Genomic DNA, 17,264 nt, shown 5'->3' with positions numbered 1-17,264 from the left:
CCACATTTAGGTCTGTAATCCACAGAGAATGTATGCATGGGCTCGGTGATGGTTTAGTTCTGATTTTTCTTTTTTATCCCATTATGGATGCTCAGTTATTCTTTTTGTTTGTTTGTTTGTTTTTTGAAACAGGGCTTCTCTGTAGCTTTGGAGCCTGTCCTAAAATTAGCTCTTGTAGACCAGACTGGCTTTGAACTCAGAGAGATCCCTATGTCTCTGCCTTCTGAGTGCTGAGATTAAAGGCTTGTACCACTAGCACCCAGTTTTTGTTTGTTTGTTTTGGAGAAATGCCACTTCCTTGACACAAGGGCAAGATCTGTGTTTGTGTGATCTGTGATCTGTTTCTGGACTTTTTGTCTAGTAGTGTTTTTTCCAGAAACAGGAATTATTGATGTAAATAGCGCAAATTAGACAATAGGAATAAATACAAATTAGTAATTTTTGTAAGAAATAGATGATGAACCATTTAGAAATAAAGATTGTTATATTGGATTCTTGGTCAAGAGTTAAGAGTTGAGTGTGGTGGCACACTCAGATAGATAATCAATTCTGGCATTGATGAAGGTAAGGAGGACAGCCCATAGAAACCTCAAAACAGTGGAAACGGCTGCAGAGATGGCTCAGCCATTAGGGGCAGTTGCTGCTCTGAAGGACCTGGTTCTGAGTCCTAGCACCTGAATATGGACTGTATTCAGTTCCAGTGGATTTGATACCTTCTTCTGGCCTCTGTGAGTACCAGACACACACAGTGTGCACAGATATACACGCAGGCAAAACACCCATGCATATAAAGTAAGGATAAAATGAAAAAACAAAACAAAACAAATCTCACTTAAAATTTTGGTTTTATTTTTTGAGACAGGGTTTCACTGGATAACAGTCCTGGCTGTCCTGGAACTCACTCTGTAGACCAGGCTGGCCTTGAATTCACAGAGAAGCAAGCACTTGTCTCTGCTTCTGTAGTGCTGGGATTAAAGGTGTGTGCCACCACCACCTGGCTGTAATCTCATTTTTAAAAAGGCCTACTTAAAATACAGGAACTCAGGAAATTTGAAAGTAAGAGATGGGGAAAGAACTACCAGCAAGTCCTGAGAATTCTAAATTTACTGATAAAAGATGATAGATGTATGTAAACCAGGGCATTTCCATTTTCTTGGGAAGACGTGGACGTCTCAGTTCACTTTCAAGCATTGCTGGGCACAAGGCCTTTATGCCCTTGTTCTTTAGTGGCTCTTAAAGCTCAAGCCTCTGGGACCAGAGCAGAGATTTGTTTTTCAGGATGGCCTTGTCCTTTCTATCCGCTCCTGGACTCGAGAATTACCTTTTTTCTTGCTTTTTTTTGTTTTTTGAGACAGGGCTTCTCTGTATAACAGCCCCAGGGTGGCCTCAGACTGACAAAGCTCTGCCTCCTCTGCTTCTTCCCAAATCCTGGGATTAAAGGTGTGTGCCACTATGCCTGGCTCTTGCCTTTTTTTTTTTTTTTTTTTTTGTAAAAGACAGTCTTTCATTCTGGACTTGAACTCACAGATATCCATCTGTCTCTGCTTCTCAGTTGCTGGGATTAAAGGCATGTATAACCATGCCCAACTGGAATTTTCTTTGTTGATGGGTCAGTTGTCAGCTATATACATTTGTAAGTTGTTTCCCTCCCTCCCTCCCTCCCTCCCTCCTTTTAAAAAGGGTCTTACTGTGTAGACCAGGCTGGTGTTAAGCTCACAAAGATTTACCTGCCCCTGTCTCCCTAGTGCTGGGATTAAAGTGTATGCCATCATGCCCTGCCTACTATATTTTATTTCATCTGGTATATTTTCAGGCATTTATGGGAGATTCCACCACCATCCCAGGTTGTGTTGTCTGTACTCTCAGTCTTTCAGAGTCTTCTATTGCTCCAGGCTCTGAGGTTGAGTTCACAGTATATGTGTATGGTAGACAGGTGCTCTGCCACTGAGCTATACCCCCCAAGTTGTCTCCCGGCCTTTGAAGAGATGGCTTGGGGCTGGAGAGATGGCTCGAGGTTAAGAGCACATACTGCTCTTGAAGAAGACCTAAGTTTGGTTCCAGCAAGATGACTCACAACTGCCTATTACTCAAGTTCCAGGGGATCTGACTCTTGTGGATTCTGTGGATGCCTGTACTCACATGCATATGCACACTCATACCTGTAACTTAAGTAATTCACAAAAGTGCCCCTCTGTGTAGGAGGGCCACTAGTACAGAATGAGTGCCTATGGTATTGGGTTATGGATAATTTATTATTATCCTCATGTATCTTTCATATTTATGCAAATAGCACATATTTCACAGCTCAAAGCCTAACAAGGAAAGCTGTCCTTAAGGTCCTCTGAGTAATAGCCCTTTTTTTTCCCTTTGCAGGTGGTGCGGTTGTGTCAAAATCCAAAGCTGGCGCTCAAGAACAGCCCACCATATATCTTAGACCTGCTACCTGACACCTACCAGCATCTCCGCACTGTCTTGTCAAGATACGAGGGGAAGATGGAGACACTTGGAGAAAATGAATATTTTAGGGTGTTTATGGAAAATTTGATGAAGAAAACTAAGCAGACTATAAGCCTCTTCAAGGAGGGAAAAGAAAGAATGTATGAGGAGAATTCTCAGCCTAGGTAATGAGGAAATACTACACAAATATTAATTCAGGTCTGTGGCTGTCAGATGGTAATGTTAGAAGTAGTTGAGTTGCTTTGAATTTTATTTCAATGTGATTAGAAAGCTCACATTTGATAGACAGGGTCTTGGTAGGCATTTGGCCATTGTTGGGTCAGATAGATTTATCTATGAAAGAAAGAGTGATCTATATTCATGAAAAAGGTTGCAGGAAGTAGAGCCTTTGGATCCCAGGCGTTTGTGTGTAGATGAGAGTTAAAACAGGGTTGAGGTTAAGGAGAAAAGATGAGATTTTAGTAGAAGCTACAGCAGACTGATATATCACAAGTCAGATAAGAGCAAAGAAGATAGTGCTTGAGATTGCTTTTTGGTTTTTATTTTAATTTTTTTGATATGGGCTGTCTCTGTGTATCGCTGGCTGTCCTGGAACTTACTCTGTAGATCACGAAGGCCTTAAAACTTGGAGATCTGCCTGCCTCTGCCTCCCTAGTACTTGATTAAAGGTGTGCACCTCCATGCCCAGCACTTTTTAACTTTTAAAAATATTTTTTACACAGACATGCGTGTGTGTATGTGTACAGTGTGTAGGTAATGGTTCTTTCTCTCCCTCCACCATGTGGGTTTTGGGTGTTGAACTCAGATCATTTGTTAGCAAGTGCCTTTACTTGCTGAGCCATTCCTTCAACCTGTTTTTTTGTTTCTTGTTTTTTTTTTTTTTTTAAATAAAGCAAATTGAACAGAAATTTTATGTGTAAGAATAATTTTTAACTATAATAAATAGAGGCAAGTGCACACTACCTGCCTTCCTCTGCTGGTGGAGATGGAACCCAGGCCTCATGCAGGCTAGGCAGGTGCCCTAGCACCAAATGCAGTTTAGGCTATGTCACAGGCTAGCTTGGTTGTTATAAATACCTACTGGAAGAAACTAGATCCTGTCAGTTAGAAACAAATATTAACTTATCTGGAGCAGATAATACAAATTCCAGTCATTCTTTTCTGCCCTAAATGCTGAGGGTTGAACCCAGGCCTTGTGAGTACTAGGCAAGTACTGTTCAGCTGAGCTATTTTCCAGCTCTCCACCAGGAGTTTGGTGGTTTGTTTTGTTTTGTTTTTGTTTTTGTTTTATTTGTTTTTTTAATAAAAAGTGACTTTCTCTTCTATCTGCTCTGGTTTTTTTGAGACAGGGTTTTACTGTGTTTCTGAGGCTAGCCTGAAACTCTCCCTTATAGCCTAGGCTGGCCTAGAACTCACTACGATCATTTTGTCTCAGTCCCCTGAGTTACTGGAATTGCAGGTGTCTGCTATCATGCTTTTGCTAGGGTAATTTTTTCTATTTTAAATAGACTCGTAGCCCAGGCTGGCCTATATGTATCCTGAACTGGTTTTGGAAATGTATGCTTTAAAAGAGCATTCCACTGCTGTTCTCCTGGTTCAGTCTCAAGTTCTAGATATAATCACTTCCTCTTGAGGAGTGTCTTAAATTAGGAATATTAATTTTTCACCAGGTTATTGTGCATGATTCCCTTAGTAACCTGTGAATAGTGTCCTTGTAGTTTCCTATTCTTTTGGCTTTGTTGGTTTAGATTTTGGCAATTCCATCTTAGTTAAAAATTTTTGCTTTATCATTTTTGCCTTTACTGTAGCAAATTTTTCAGATATAATATTAGTCGTTTGGTTTTGGAAAGGTTTCTAGTGACTAATTCAGTCTGTAGAAACCTGCCTTACTTTTTGCTTACATACAAATGTGTTTTATTCTACTAAATGTTTAGATTTTTATAGAATTGTTAAAATGAAATCTTAAGGGCCTGGGAGGTTGCCCAGTGAGTAAAAGACTCACTGAAGGTGCTGGAAGGTGATGGATGTAGAGAGAACCCAGGTCTCACAGCCAGTCCAGTTTAAAGTTGGTGAGCTCCAAGTTCAGTGACAGGCCCTGTTTATACACCTGTACACATGCACATTCTCACACACACACACACACACACACACACACACACACACACACGCAGAAGTGAACAGGCCTGAGCACACATGGATATAATGTGTACATATACAAATGAGACTGAGTGGTAGACACTCTCATAGCATGCACAAGGCTTTTATGTTGTTTTTTGTTTGTTTTTCAAGTACTAGGGATTAAAGTACTGCCATGTGCTTTAAAAATCAACTTGTCATTGAACAAAACTTAAAAATGTATTTGTCAGCTATTGTAAACTAGGTTCTGTCTAATTTTAGGAGGTAAAAAGAGATAGTGAAATATGATGTAATGTGTCAAGGATTTAATAGAGATATGTACAGATGGCTATGAGGATGCAGTTTTGCTTATTGGATGGCATCAAAGGTGACACAGGAAATGTTGATCCGAACTAGATTATTAAGGATGAGTAGGAGAATAGTCTAGACCAGTGATTCTCAACCTGTGAGTTGCGACTACGGGTCAAATTACCCCTCACAGCGGTCACATATCAAATATCTTACATATCAGATATTTACTTTATGACTCATAACGGTAGCAAAATTGCAGTTATGGAGTAGTAGTGAGATAGTTTTATGGTTGGAGGTCACCACTGTATTAAAGGTCGCAGCATTAGGAAGGTTAAGATTCACTGTTTTAGGTAGAGAAGTCAGCCTTTAACACAGGAGCAGAAACCTGCAGACTATGTGTTTAAGGATGTGGGAAGTCTGGTTTGGCTGGAATTACTGGAGTTAGATGAGTGGAAGTCCAGATTGGAGTCAGGTCGTAAGGATTGGTTTTGACTCTAGAATGTCTCTTATAGATAATCAGTTGTCTAGAGTAGTTTTTTCTTTTTCATTAAAAAAATATTTTATTATATATATATATAGTGTTCTGCCTGTATGTCTGCCAACAGGCAAGAAGAGAGTACCAGATCTCATTACGGATGGATGTGAGCCACTATATGGTTGCTGGGAATTGAACTCAGGACCCCTGGAAGATTAGCCAGTGTTCTTAACTGCTGAGCCATCTATCTCTTCAGCCCCCTAAAACAGTTTCTTTTTTAAAAGAGCATTAAAGTTTTTTCATATATATATTTGGGCGCTGGTATTGCTTCTGAGGTGGGCTCTTGGTATATTGTTCAATCTGCTCTAAATTCTGGGGTTCAAGTGGTTCTTCTGCTTCCCCTCCCCAAGAAACAGAAAATAGAAGCATGCTATGATACCCACTTAAGTACATTTAGAAATTTTGAAAATTTATTTTTATTTGTGTGTGCAGGTGCACATGCAAGCACACATGGTGGAGACAGACAGTCAGTGTGGGGTATGCATGTGTGTAGATTGGAGAACATTTTGCTGGAGTTGGCTATTTCCTTCCACCATGTGGGTCCCAGGAATTGAACTCAGGTTGTCAGGCAAGACAGCAAGCCATGAAGTTCCCAGGCAAGCGTCTTTTCCCCACTGAGCAGTTTTAGTAGCCCTAAGAACATTTTTGTAGTTAAATGAAAACTGTATTTCCTATCTTCTTAGAGCATTCTGAACAGTATTTAGTGTGCTTCTTTCTTTTAATGACTGAAGGTTTATCACTGAGAACCATTATAGTACCCTGGCTAAGTAGATAAACTCTGAAGCCAACTTGCAGGTTTTAATCTTTTCTTAGCCATTTTTTTTTAAGCTGTGTGATTTCGGTCTTCTCATCCAGAAAATAATGCTTTCATCCTGAGTAGTTGGAAGTTCTGTTTTTGTTTTACATTTTGGAAAAGAGTCTTATATGTCCCAGGCAGGTTTGAACTCACCACATGTTGGAGAATGGCCTCGAAATTCTCTGATGTAGGCAGAGTTTTCCTGTCTTCACCGCCTTTTCCCAAATAAACACACGGAGGCTTATATTAATTATAAATGTTCAACCAATAGCTCAGACTTACTTCTAACTAGCTTTTACAATTTAACCCATTTCTTTTAATCTCTGTGCTGCCCCGAGGCTTGTGACTTTTACCTCTATCCCATTTTGTGTGTCTAGATTGTTCTGAGTCTGTCTGTTGACTCCTGACTCCACCCTTCCTCATCCTGTCATTCTCAGTTTGGCTTTCCCACCTAACTTTATCCTGTTCAACTTTAACCCTGTCTCGAAAAAAACCAAGGCCAAATTGGACTGCTTGGTGAATTCTTGGATAGCCTGGGCTACAGATTGAGACTCTGTTTCCCTCCTTTTCCTCCAGGTCATCTAATTCAAGACCATAAAGATAATGGCTATGGGGGGGGGGGGCGAATAATGGCTGTGGTTTTTTTTGTTTGGTTGGTTTTTATTTGTGTTTTAATTCGTGTATTTAGTTCTTTGTTTGATTATGAGTTCATTTATTTATTGTAGGTTTTCCACTTTGAAATAAAGGTCCAGATTCATTCCTTGGCATATACATATCCCCCGTCAAAATACCATTTGTTTTTTTTTAAAAAAAAACAAAACAAAAAACAAAAAACTGTCCTTTATTTGTTCTTGTCAAAAGAAAATTAACCACAATGTAAGCGTTTATGTGTAGACTTTGAATTCTGTTATTAACCCGCATTACCTGTCCTGATGCTGGTGTTACCGTAGCTTATATTATTGTGCCTTTGTAGAAGTTTGAAATCCTCAAATGTGAGTTGTGGCTGGAAAGATTACTCAGCATCAGATCCACATTGCAGCCCATATTGCTCTTCCAGAGGACCAGAGTTAGGTTCCCAGCACCTATGTTGGGTCATTCACAATTACCCATCCAGATTCAGGGTATCTGACACCCTTTCTGGACTCTGGACACTGTACTCACATGTGTAAACATATGCATATACACATAGTTAAAAATTTATAAACCATTCATTTGAAATGTAAATACCCATTAATAGAATAGATAGGGAGAGAAAAAGGAAGACTATTCAATCAAGGAACATGGACTTCATGTATAATCTAGGGTGAGGCTGTCGGTTTTTTTTTTTTTTTTTTTGGTTTTTCGAGACAGGGTTTCTCTGTGGTTTTGGAGCCTGTCCTGGAACTAGCTCTTGTAGACCAGGCTGGCCTCGAACTCACAGAGATCCGCCTGCCTCTGCCTCCCGAGTGCTAGGATTAAAGGCGTGCGCCACCACCGCCCGGCTGTCGATTTCTTTCTTTCTTTCTTTCTTTCTTTCTTTCTTTCTTTCTTTTTTTTTTTTTTGGCTGCTTGGTCAATAAGTTTATTATCTTTATGAAAAACTCTTCCTAGAAAATTGCTTTAGCTATCAGCAGCCCGCTCCTGAACTCTGAGGAAGCTTGCCTTCTTTTGAGCAACCGGATCTTTCTTCTGGGCAAGAGACATTTTGGTACGGTTCCACCTCTTCTTCTTCACTTCTCTCTTGGGCTTCTTTTCATAGACTGGATTCTCTCATATAGCAGCATGGGCTTTCTTATACATCTCCTCCATCATGTCTGGAGTAATGTTCTTTATGTACTGAGAGAACTGTTTGTTGTAAGCATCTTCATCTTCCTCCATTAGGTAGCACATGTAGTCTGCAACATTCTGACCCATGATGTGCTTACGATGTACCTCTGCGTTGAACTCCTTGCTTTCAGAATCATAACCAGGGAATTGTTTGGTACTATGAGGAACAGACAAGCCTCCATCCACAGCTCCCTTCAGGGCCCCGAAAACTTTATTGCCAGTTGTAGTTCGAGCAAGACCAGCATCCAAATAGCAAGTGAAAGCCCCAGGCTGACCATCGATGCTTTCCACATTGTATTCATCTCTAGTCACCTCCACTTGGCCTTCATAGATCTTGTCCATACCAAACCTACTGAGAAGCCTGTGGGCCAGCAGCAGGCCGGTACAATAGGCGGCAGCATAGTTTGTCAGGCCAACTTTCACTCCGTATTTCGGCAGCTCGTGTGCGCAGCGGCGCGGACTATCATGTCCCCCTCTATACGAGCATAGGCAATCTGGCAGATGATGTCTCTGTTAGTTACACGAACTATCATCCTGTATTTGGGCGTGTTGTACTTATTTTTGTCTTGGATCACTAATCGTTTCTGAGCATAGTAGTCGGTTTTACCCTCTCGCCGCCTTCTAAATCTCACTTGGTATCTCTTGAAGTAGGCCTTGTTCTTGACAACTTTCACAAACCCCATGGTGCGGAGCAGAAACCCGCAATCACGGCTCCATGCAGACGGTTTCTTAATGAAAAGAATATGTAGACATCTGATAGGTGTTACGTTTAATGTGTAGCTCAATTTGTGGGTACTGTACCTTTTTAAATTCTTGTAATTTGTCAACATGAGCCTTCTTTTCCTTTGCATACATTTCTTTCCTTTCTCCATTGATGTTTTATAGTTTTCATAGTTCACATCATATATATATATGATGTATATATATATGATTATATATGATATATATATGGTTCAATTCATGGATGACTCCAGTTTTAGAGTGTTCATTGCTCATTCGTAGAAGTGAAATTAATGTTTATACGTGTTGTGCTCTGCAACTTTGGAGAGCTATCAGTTGTTCAGTGGGTTTTTGGGGCTTTCTTAGAAAAAGAGATCATGCCATGTACAAGCAAATAGTTTTATACTTTTTTTCTTTCTACTGGCAGGATTTGTGCCAGCTGGAGCCTGTGTTGAGTAGAAGTGGCAAGAGTAGATATCCTTGTTCCTGCTGTTCTGAGGCAACTTTGTAATGACACTGGATTCTCGGAGTTGCTTTTTATTGGGTTGGGGAAGTTTTCCTCTGCTTCTGGTTTGTCGAGGTTTTTGTTTGTTTGTTTTTGTGTTGTTTTAACTCTTAAGGGTTTTACAGATTTATATGCCATCCTTCCTTGATTTTCTTTGAGGAATAGGAGAATTCTAGTTAAGTGAAATGCTGTTAAAATTTTTTGATCAAAAAGCTTGTTGATCTTAGGCTCGACCCTCGTTCTCTCTCTCTCTCTCTCTCTCTCTCTCTCTCTCTCACACACACACACACACACACACACACACACACACACACAGGTTTCATTATGTAGCCTGTAGCTGACCTGGAACTCACAGAATTCTGCCTTTTTCCTCCTCTCAAGTATTGGGGTTAAAGGAGTGCACCACCCACACCTGGCTCAAAAGAATATTTCTTATTCCACTCTTGATGTTTTCCTCCAGGGGAACTGTGGTATTTCACAAACTGGACAGTGTTTGTACACCTATTGTCTTTTCCTAGCACCCTTCAGAACAGCGCTAAATGCTGTTGATAGATAATGAACTACAGCTGTCTCTGTGTTTGAGTTTGACCTTGGAGACAATTTCTAGTTAGTGGGGAATGTTTTTCTTGCATTTTGGAAAGGGGGTAGGAACTTGTGCCTGTATCTTTTTACCTTTAGAGAGAGATGATGAAGCCCAGCTTTTAGTGGAAGAGAGTTCAATGCAAAGGTAGCCTACCAGGACTGGTGGACTGGATAGGGTTCTAAGTTAGACAAGTTGATAGGACAGTGGGAAGCCATTGAAAGGTTTTAACCAGGAACAAGACACACGTGACCTGGTTGGTATTTTACAATGATGGTATCAGTTGCTGTCTGTAAAAGAGATAAGGGTTTGTGGTAGTGGCAATAATGGAAGTAGACAGGGGAGGAGGAAGTTGAAAGAAAAATAGGTAAAAAGTGGATTAGAGCTAGGATTAGTAAAGCTTGTTGACACATTAAACAAGTAGAGTATAGAAAAAGATGACAGAGAATTGAAAATGGCTCTAGATTCATTAACTCTGCTAATGCTGTCACATTTATTATAGCAGAGAATTTAGGATATAAATATGGGAAGAAGCAAGAGTTTCATTTGGGATGTGTAAGTTTGATGTTTGTTTTTGAGATAGGGTCACTGTATAGCACTGGCTGGTCTGGAATTCTCAGAGATCCACTTCCCTATGTCTCCCAAAAGCTGGGATTAAAGACATACACTATTACACCTGACCAAATTTGGAATTTTATGAGCCATTTAAAGAGAGGTTAAATAATCAGCTGGCAATCTGATTAGGATTTGGGATTAGGAGGGGGAGACTTAGAATAAGGGAAAAAATGGGTTCAGGAGGGTCTTTAAAGCCCTGGGAATCTGGGACTGGAGAGGTTACTTGGTGGTTAAAAGCACCGATTTGTTTTTCTGATATTCAGATTGAACCCCAGTATCTGTCGCTGGGTTTTTATTATTCATGCTACATTTGTGGCGTCCAACGTTTGGAGTATGAATTCATGAAAAAGCTATTTGCCTGAGGTTTTTAGCCACCAACGCAGGCCAGGGCTCCAGCCCCACCGAGCTAGGCTTCCCCCCCCCCCCAATATTAAAGTATTTATATGAATCTATTTTCAAAGATAATATACACTTGGCCAGTAAGCTCTTGAAAAGATAGATGTTTGTTATAATCAACCATTAGGGAAATGTAAATCAAAACTACAATGAAGTTCCACTTCACATCCATTAGGATATGTATCATCAGAAAAGGAAAGTAGTAAATATTGGTGAGGATGTAGCTAATGGAATCATGCTTTACTAATGGGTGTGGAAAAACTGTAACCATATAGAAAAGTTTGGCATTTCTTGCACAAGTTGAGACGTACACTTCTAAGAACTGAAAGCAGGAACTTGGTCAGGTATTTGCACATTTATGTTCATTGTAGCAGTCTTCATAGCAAGCAAAGGTGGGACACAGTCCAACATTTTATTCATAGATAAATGAACAGATGAAATGCTGTTGTACAGGTTACAGTATTCCTTGGTGTTTGACCAAAGACTTGTGAGGTTTGTCATGTCACAGAGATTCTTGAGCTTAGTGTTCAGTGCAGCATTGTCACAGTAGCAAAGTTATGGAATCAGCCTAGGTGTCCAGCAACAGGGAGTACAGAAAATGTGCCATTTGCATGTGAAACTTTTTCAGCTATAAAGAATGAAATTATGTCATTTCTAGACATGGATGCAACTAGAGACAATCTTAATAAGTGAGTTAAGCTAATCTTAGAAAGCTAGATGTCATTGTTTTCTCTCATCTGTAGTTACTACATTTTCTGTAGTCACACAGTCATGTACATAGACATTAAATTAAAGAAGTGAGGGGCTGGAGAGATGGCTCAGAGGTTAAGAGCATTGCCTGCTCTTCCAAAGGTCCTGAGTTCAATTCCCAGCAACCACATGGTGGCTCACAACCATCTATAATGGGGTCTGGTGCCTTCTTCTGGCCTGCAGGCATACACACAGAATATTGTATACATAATAAATAAATATTTAAAAAAAAATTAAAGAAGTGAGACTATCTAGGGGTGGAGACTAGGAAGTGGGAGGACTGAAAAAAGGAGGGGAGAGAGATATGCTTAACATATTGTATAGAACTGTAAGAAAATTTAAATTTGTTTTACTCTGTGTGTGTGCATACATACACGCACAACTCAGAAGTTGGTTCTTTCCCGTCACCTTGTGGGATCCAGAGATCTGAGATCAAACTCAGGTCTTCTGCACAGGCACCTCTGTCCAAGCCATCTCACTGGCTCAGAAAATTTAAATATTTACCCATAGAAAGGAGTGGAATTCAAATACAAGCTACACACAGGTTAACCATGAAGACATTTTGCTGATGGAAATAAGCCAGATGCAAAAGGATATTTTATGATTTTACTTAAGAGATATTTAGAACATACAAATTTATAGAAACAGGTATAAGCAGTTAAGAGCTCTTCCTGCTCTTCCAAAAGTCCTGATTTTAATTCCCAGCAACCACATGGTGGCTAATAACCACCTGTAATGAGATCTGATGTCCTCTTGAGGAAGAGACCTGGTCAGTCGTCCTCATCAATTTAGACCATGAAACCACCATATACGAGCTGCCCGTGCATACCTAAGCATTGTCAGGGCATAGATTTTATTTCAAATTTCATAATAGAGTTATTGGAAACTAAAAGGAGGGAAAGTAGGTAGTTACTGCTTATTGGTTAAAGAGCTAGGATAGATGAAAAGTTCCGGGATTGGGGGTAGGGCATGGAGGCACATTCCTGAAATTCTAGCACTTAGTGTACTGAAGCAGGAGTATTATTGCAAGTTCAAAGCCAGTGTGTAATGTGAGGCTAATTACAAACAGAATATTATCAGCATGGTAGTACCCACCTGTAGTCTCAACACTCAGGAGATAGAGGCAAGAGGACCAGAGAAATTGAAGGTTATTCTCTGCTAGATAGCAAGTTTTAGGCCAGCCTGGGATACATAATTACATAATGTTCTGTCTCTAAAAAATAAAAAGGATAAAGAGGCCAAATAATATATACATGTATAAAATTATCAAATAATAGGTACTATAAAAGAGGGAGGAAGGGAAAAAATAAATCTGGAAATGGGTAGTGGTGATGGTTATATAAGATTATTGATGTACTGTGCTTCTGTATTGTACACTAGAAGTGGCTTAAATGGTTTTAAGGAAAAAGTGGCTTACGAAAAAAATCTTACATTAATGTTTCCATTGCATAAGTTCTTTTCCTAATGTCAACTATGTTGCAACAAAAGTACTTTCTGTTCTTATTTTGTTACATAGATTTCTTTTTTTTTTCTTTTTTTATTGAGAAAAGGAGAAAAAAAAAAACCAAGTTTCCGCCTCCTCCCAGCCTCCCATTTCCCTCCCCCTAAACCCCCCTACGCCCCCTCCTCCCACCCTTCTCCCCCTCCCCCCACTCCTTTCCCCCTCCCTCTCCAGTCCAAAGAGCAGTCAGGGTTTTCTGCCCTGTGGTAAGACCTAGGACCTCCCACCTCCGTCCATATCTAGGAAGGTGAACATCCAAACTGGCTGGGCTCCCACAAAGCCATCACATTACGTAGGATCAAACCCCCGTGCCATTGTCCTTTGCGTCTCATCAGCCCTCATTGTTCGCCATGTTCAGAGAGTCCAGTTTTATCCCATGCTTTTTCAGTCACAGTCCAGCTGGTCATGGTGAGCTCTCAATAGATCAGCTCCACTGTCTCAGTGGGTGGGTGTATCCCTCGTGGTCCCGACTTCTTTGCTCATGTTCTCCCTCCTTCTGCTCCTCATTGGGACTTTGGGAGCTCAGTCCAGTGCTCCAGTGTGGGTCTCTGTCTCTATCTCCATCCATCACCAGATGAAGGTTCTATGATGATATGCAAGATATTCGTCAGTATTGCTCAAGGATAGGGTCATTTCAGGTTCCCTATTCTCAACTGCCCAAGGAACTAACTGGGGACCTCAGCTTGGGCACCTGGGAGCCCCTCTAGGGTCAGGTCTCTTGCCAACCCTAAAGTGGTTCCCTTAACTAAGAATTGTGGTTCCGTGCTCCCCTGTCCAACCTTCCTTTATCCCAATCCTCCTGCTTTCCCAAGGCCCGACCACCTTCCCTTCTAACTTTTCTCTCCCCATCTCCCCTTACCCCCAACCCACCCCACCCCAAGATCCCAATTTTCTCCCCGGCAATTTTGTCTACTTCCCTTAGCCAAGAGGATAACTATATGTTTTTCCTTGGGTTCCCCTTCTTACTTAGCTTCTTTAGATTCACCTATTGTAGACTCCGTGACCCTTATTTATGGCTAGAAACCAATTATGAGTAAGTACATCCCATGCTCATCTTTTTGGGTCTGGGATACCTCATTCAGGATAGTGTTTTCTATTTCCATCCATTTGCATGCAAAATTCGAGAAGTCATTGTTTTTTACCGCTGAGTAGTACTCTAATGTGTAGATATTCCATACTTTCTTCATCCATTCTTCCATTGAAGGGGATCTAGGTTGTTTCCAGGTTCTGGCTATTACAAATAATACTGCTATGAACATAGTTGAACAAATGCTTTTGTCATATGATAGGGCATCTCTTGGGTATATTCCCAAGAGTGGTATTGCTGGGTCCAGGGGTAGTTTGATCCCGAATTTCCTAAGAAACCGAAACACTGACTTCCATAGTGGTTGCACAAGATTGCATTCCCATTTCTTTTTAAAGTTCTTCACTGTAGATTAATAATAGTGATTATAAGGACTTCAATTTCACTAAGGAAATTTTTAAAAAATTATGTGTGTATATGTGTCAGTGTATTGTGTGTTTTTAATGTGTACATTTGGGTACATATGCTGTGGCTCATGTACCTTTATGTGAGCTCTAGGGTTTGAACTCAGGTTAAAGTTTGAGACAAGTGCTTTTAACCACTGAGCCATTTTGCTATTAAGGGAATTCTTAGTGCAAGCAAGCAATATTTGGTTTAATTGTAAGTCATGGTAAAGAACACAGTTGCTGCCTGCACGTATAGTTTGGTGGTTTTGTCTTGATTCAGTCTCTGGAACTAGCAGTCTTAGTCACTGTTTTCTGGGTGCCATGAATGCGCTATCACTACAGTAGAAAAGGTGAGTCATGTGATGTGTAACTATTATGGAGATAATTTTAATATTTCAGATTGTCTGAAAGGTTATTAAAGTATTATATTCATATACTTCTAAAAGTTAAATTTATTTATTGTATGTATGCACATGCATGTCATGGCACACATATAGGTGAGAGGGGCAGCTTGAAGGAGTCAGTTTTGTCCTTGTAGCATGGGAGTCGGAGGGATCAAACTCAGTTGGATAGGCTTGGTGGCAAGTACTATTGCCCACTGATCTATCTCCTTAGCCCATGAGCATAGATTTTTAATAATGTTGATATTTTGTGGTAGTTGCGTAAAGTGCTGTTGAGATTTCAGATCTTACCACATTTGGGAAAGCTGTTATCTCACTATTTTCTCCAAGTTTTTCTGCCTCTCATTTTTCATTCAGAAAACTGCTTGCCTGTTCTATGTTCTAGAGCCACTGGTACTATGTTTATCCTCTCCCTAGTATTTTATTTTGGATAAATTCTGTTTCCCTCTTCATCTTATTGTTGCTTTTCTTCTGAAGAGGCAGTTCTCAGCCTGTGGGTTTCAACCCTTTCACAAGTTCGCATTTCAGATATTTACATTATGATTCATGACAGCAAAATTACTGTTATGAATAATTTTATGTTTGGGGGTCACCACAACATGAGAAACTGTATTAAAAGGTCTCAGTATTAGGAAGGTTGAGAACTCCTTCTCTAAAGCATCCACTGTTAATCCTGCCCTTTGAAATTTTAATTTCTGGGCTGGAGAGAAGCCTTAGTGATTTAAGAGCACTGGCTGCTCTTAGAGAGGATCTGGATTTGGTTCCCACACATGGTGGCTCATAACTCTCTGTTAACTCTAATTCTGGGGAACCTAATGTATTCTTCTGGCCTCTGAGGGCACGAAGTGTGCATATGGTGCACAGACATACATGCAGTCAAGACATCCACACACATAAAATAATAAATGAATAAAAAGGTTCAGTGGTTAAGAGTACTGGCTGCTTTTCCAGACCACCTGGTTCCAGGTTCAATTCCCAGCACCCATATAGGATCTTACAACTGTTTGTAACTCCAGTCTCAGGATCTGGCACCTTCTGACCTCGGTGGGCATCAGGTATATTATTCGTGGTTCATGTAAGGACATGGAGGCAAAGTACCAATACACATAAAAGTGAATAGTAAATTTTAATGTCTTCTCGTGAAAAATAATAAAAAATTTCAACTCTTGAAGTTGAATTTAGATTTTTTTTTAGGTTTTTATTTATTATTACTGCGCGTGCACAGTATGAAGGGCTTGCTTTGACACTTGTGAGAGGTTAGAGGACAACTTTGTGGAGTCGTTTTTTTCCTTCTGCCTTTACATGAGATTAAATCCAGGTTGCCAGGCTTTCACGGCAAGTTTCTTTACCTGCTGAGCCATTCCTCCAGGCCCTGGATTTAAATCTTTATTTTATGTGCATTTCTGTTTTGCCTGCATGCATGTCTGTGTAAAGTCAGATCCCTTGGAACTGGAGGTAAACAGTTGTGAACTGCTATGTGGGTGCTGGGAATTGGACCTGGATCTTCTGGAAGAGCAGACAGTGCCTTTAACAACTGAACCATCTCTTCAGCCCCATTTTTGTTGTTTATGGTCTTTGATCTTTATTTTTTGAGACAGGGTTTCTCTGAGTAGCCCTGGTTGTCCTGAATCTCACTCTCTAGACCAGGCCAGCTAACTCAGAGATCTGCCTCCCAAGAGCTGGGACTAAAGGTGTGCACCACCACAATCCAGCTTTTTTATTTCACTTTTGACACAGGGTCTTTCTACATAGCCTTGACTATCCTGGAACTTGCTATGTAGACCAGGTTGTCCTGGAACTCACAAGAATCCACTTGTCTCTGCCTTGGAAGAGCCAGGATTAAAGGCGTGCCCACCACACGCCCTGTTTAAAAGTCTTGCCCTGTTTAAAAGGAATATAGTTAGAGTGACTATTTTGATATCTTCATCTGATAATTCTGTCTTCTGTGTCACTTGTGGAATTAAATCTATCTATTTATTTTTATCCTGAATAAGAGTTACATTTTCCTGCTTCATTGTATGCTTGGTAACTTTTTTTGGCGGGGGATAGGGTGACTTTCAAGACACCGTTTCTCTGTGTAACAGCCCTAGCTGCCCTGGAACTCCTGTGTAGACCAGACTGGCCTCGAACTCATGGAAATCAACCTGCCTCTGCCTTCCAAGTGCTGGGCTTAAAGGTGTATGCCTGATAACTTTTGGATGCCAGGTTATTAATTTTGCCTTGTGGGAGGATAGGTACTTGTATATTCTTACATTCTTCATAGTGCTGTTACTTGAGTACTTCGATTCATTTAACCTTTTTTAGG

The 17,264-nt window shown here is 40.4% G+C and overlaps 1 protein-coding gene and 1 pseudogene across 2 annotated transcripts in view; one reads left to right on the top strand and one right to left on the bottom strand.

Annotated features, from left to right (window-relative positions):
- Cbl (Cbl proto-oncogene) overlaps window positions 1-17,264 on the top strand; it is an 87,836-nt gene that overhangs the window by 24,018 nt on the left and 46,554 nt on the right. For both annotated transcript variants that reach the window (XM_041638742.1, XM_041638741.1), the window contains exon 2: window positions 2,374-2,621. In XM_041638742.1, the coding sequence (XP_041494676.1) occupies window positions 2,374-2,621 (248 nt within the window). The remainder of the gene's footprint in view (window positions 1-2,373; window positions 2,622-17,264) is intronic.
- LOC121438408 lies at window positions 7,758-8,728 on the bottom strand (annotated as a pseudogene).

Source organism: Microtus oregoni, unplaced genomic scaffold (assembly GCF_018167655.1).
Source record: "Microtus oregoni isolate MIOR12 unplaced genomic scaffold, Mior012 000055F_ref0000237, whole genome shotgun sequence".
Taxonomy (NCBI): Eukaryota; Metazoa; Chordata; class Mammalia; order Rodentia; family Cricetidae; genus Microtus; species Microtus oregoni.
This window is presented reverse-complemented; position numbering and strand designations above follow the sequence as displayed.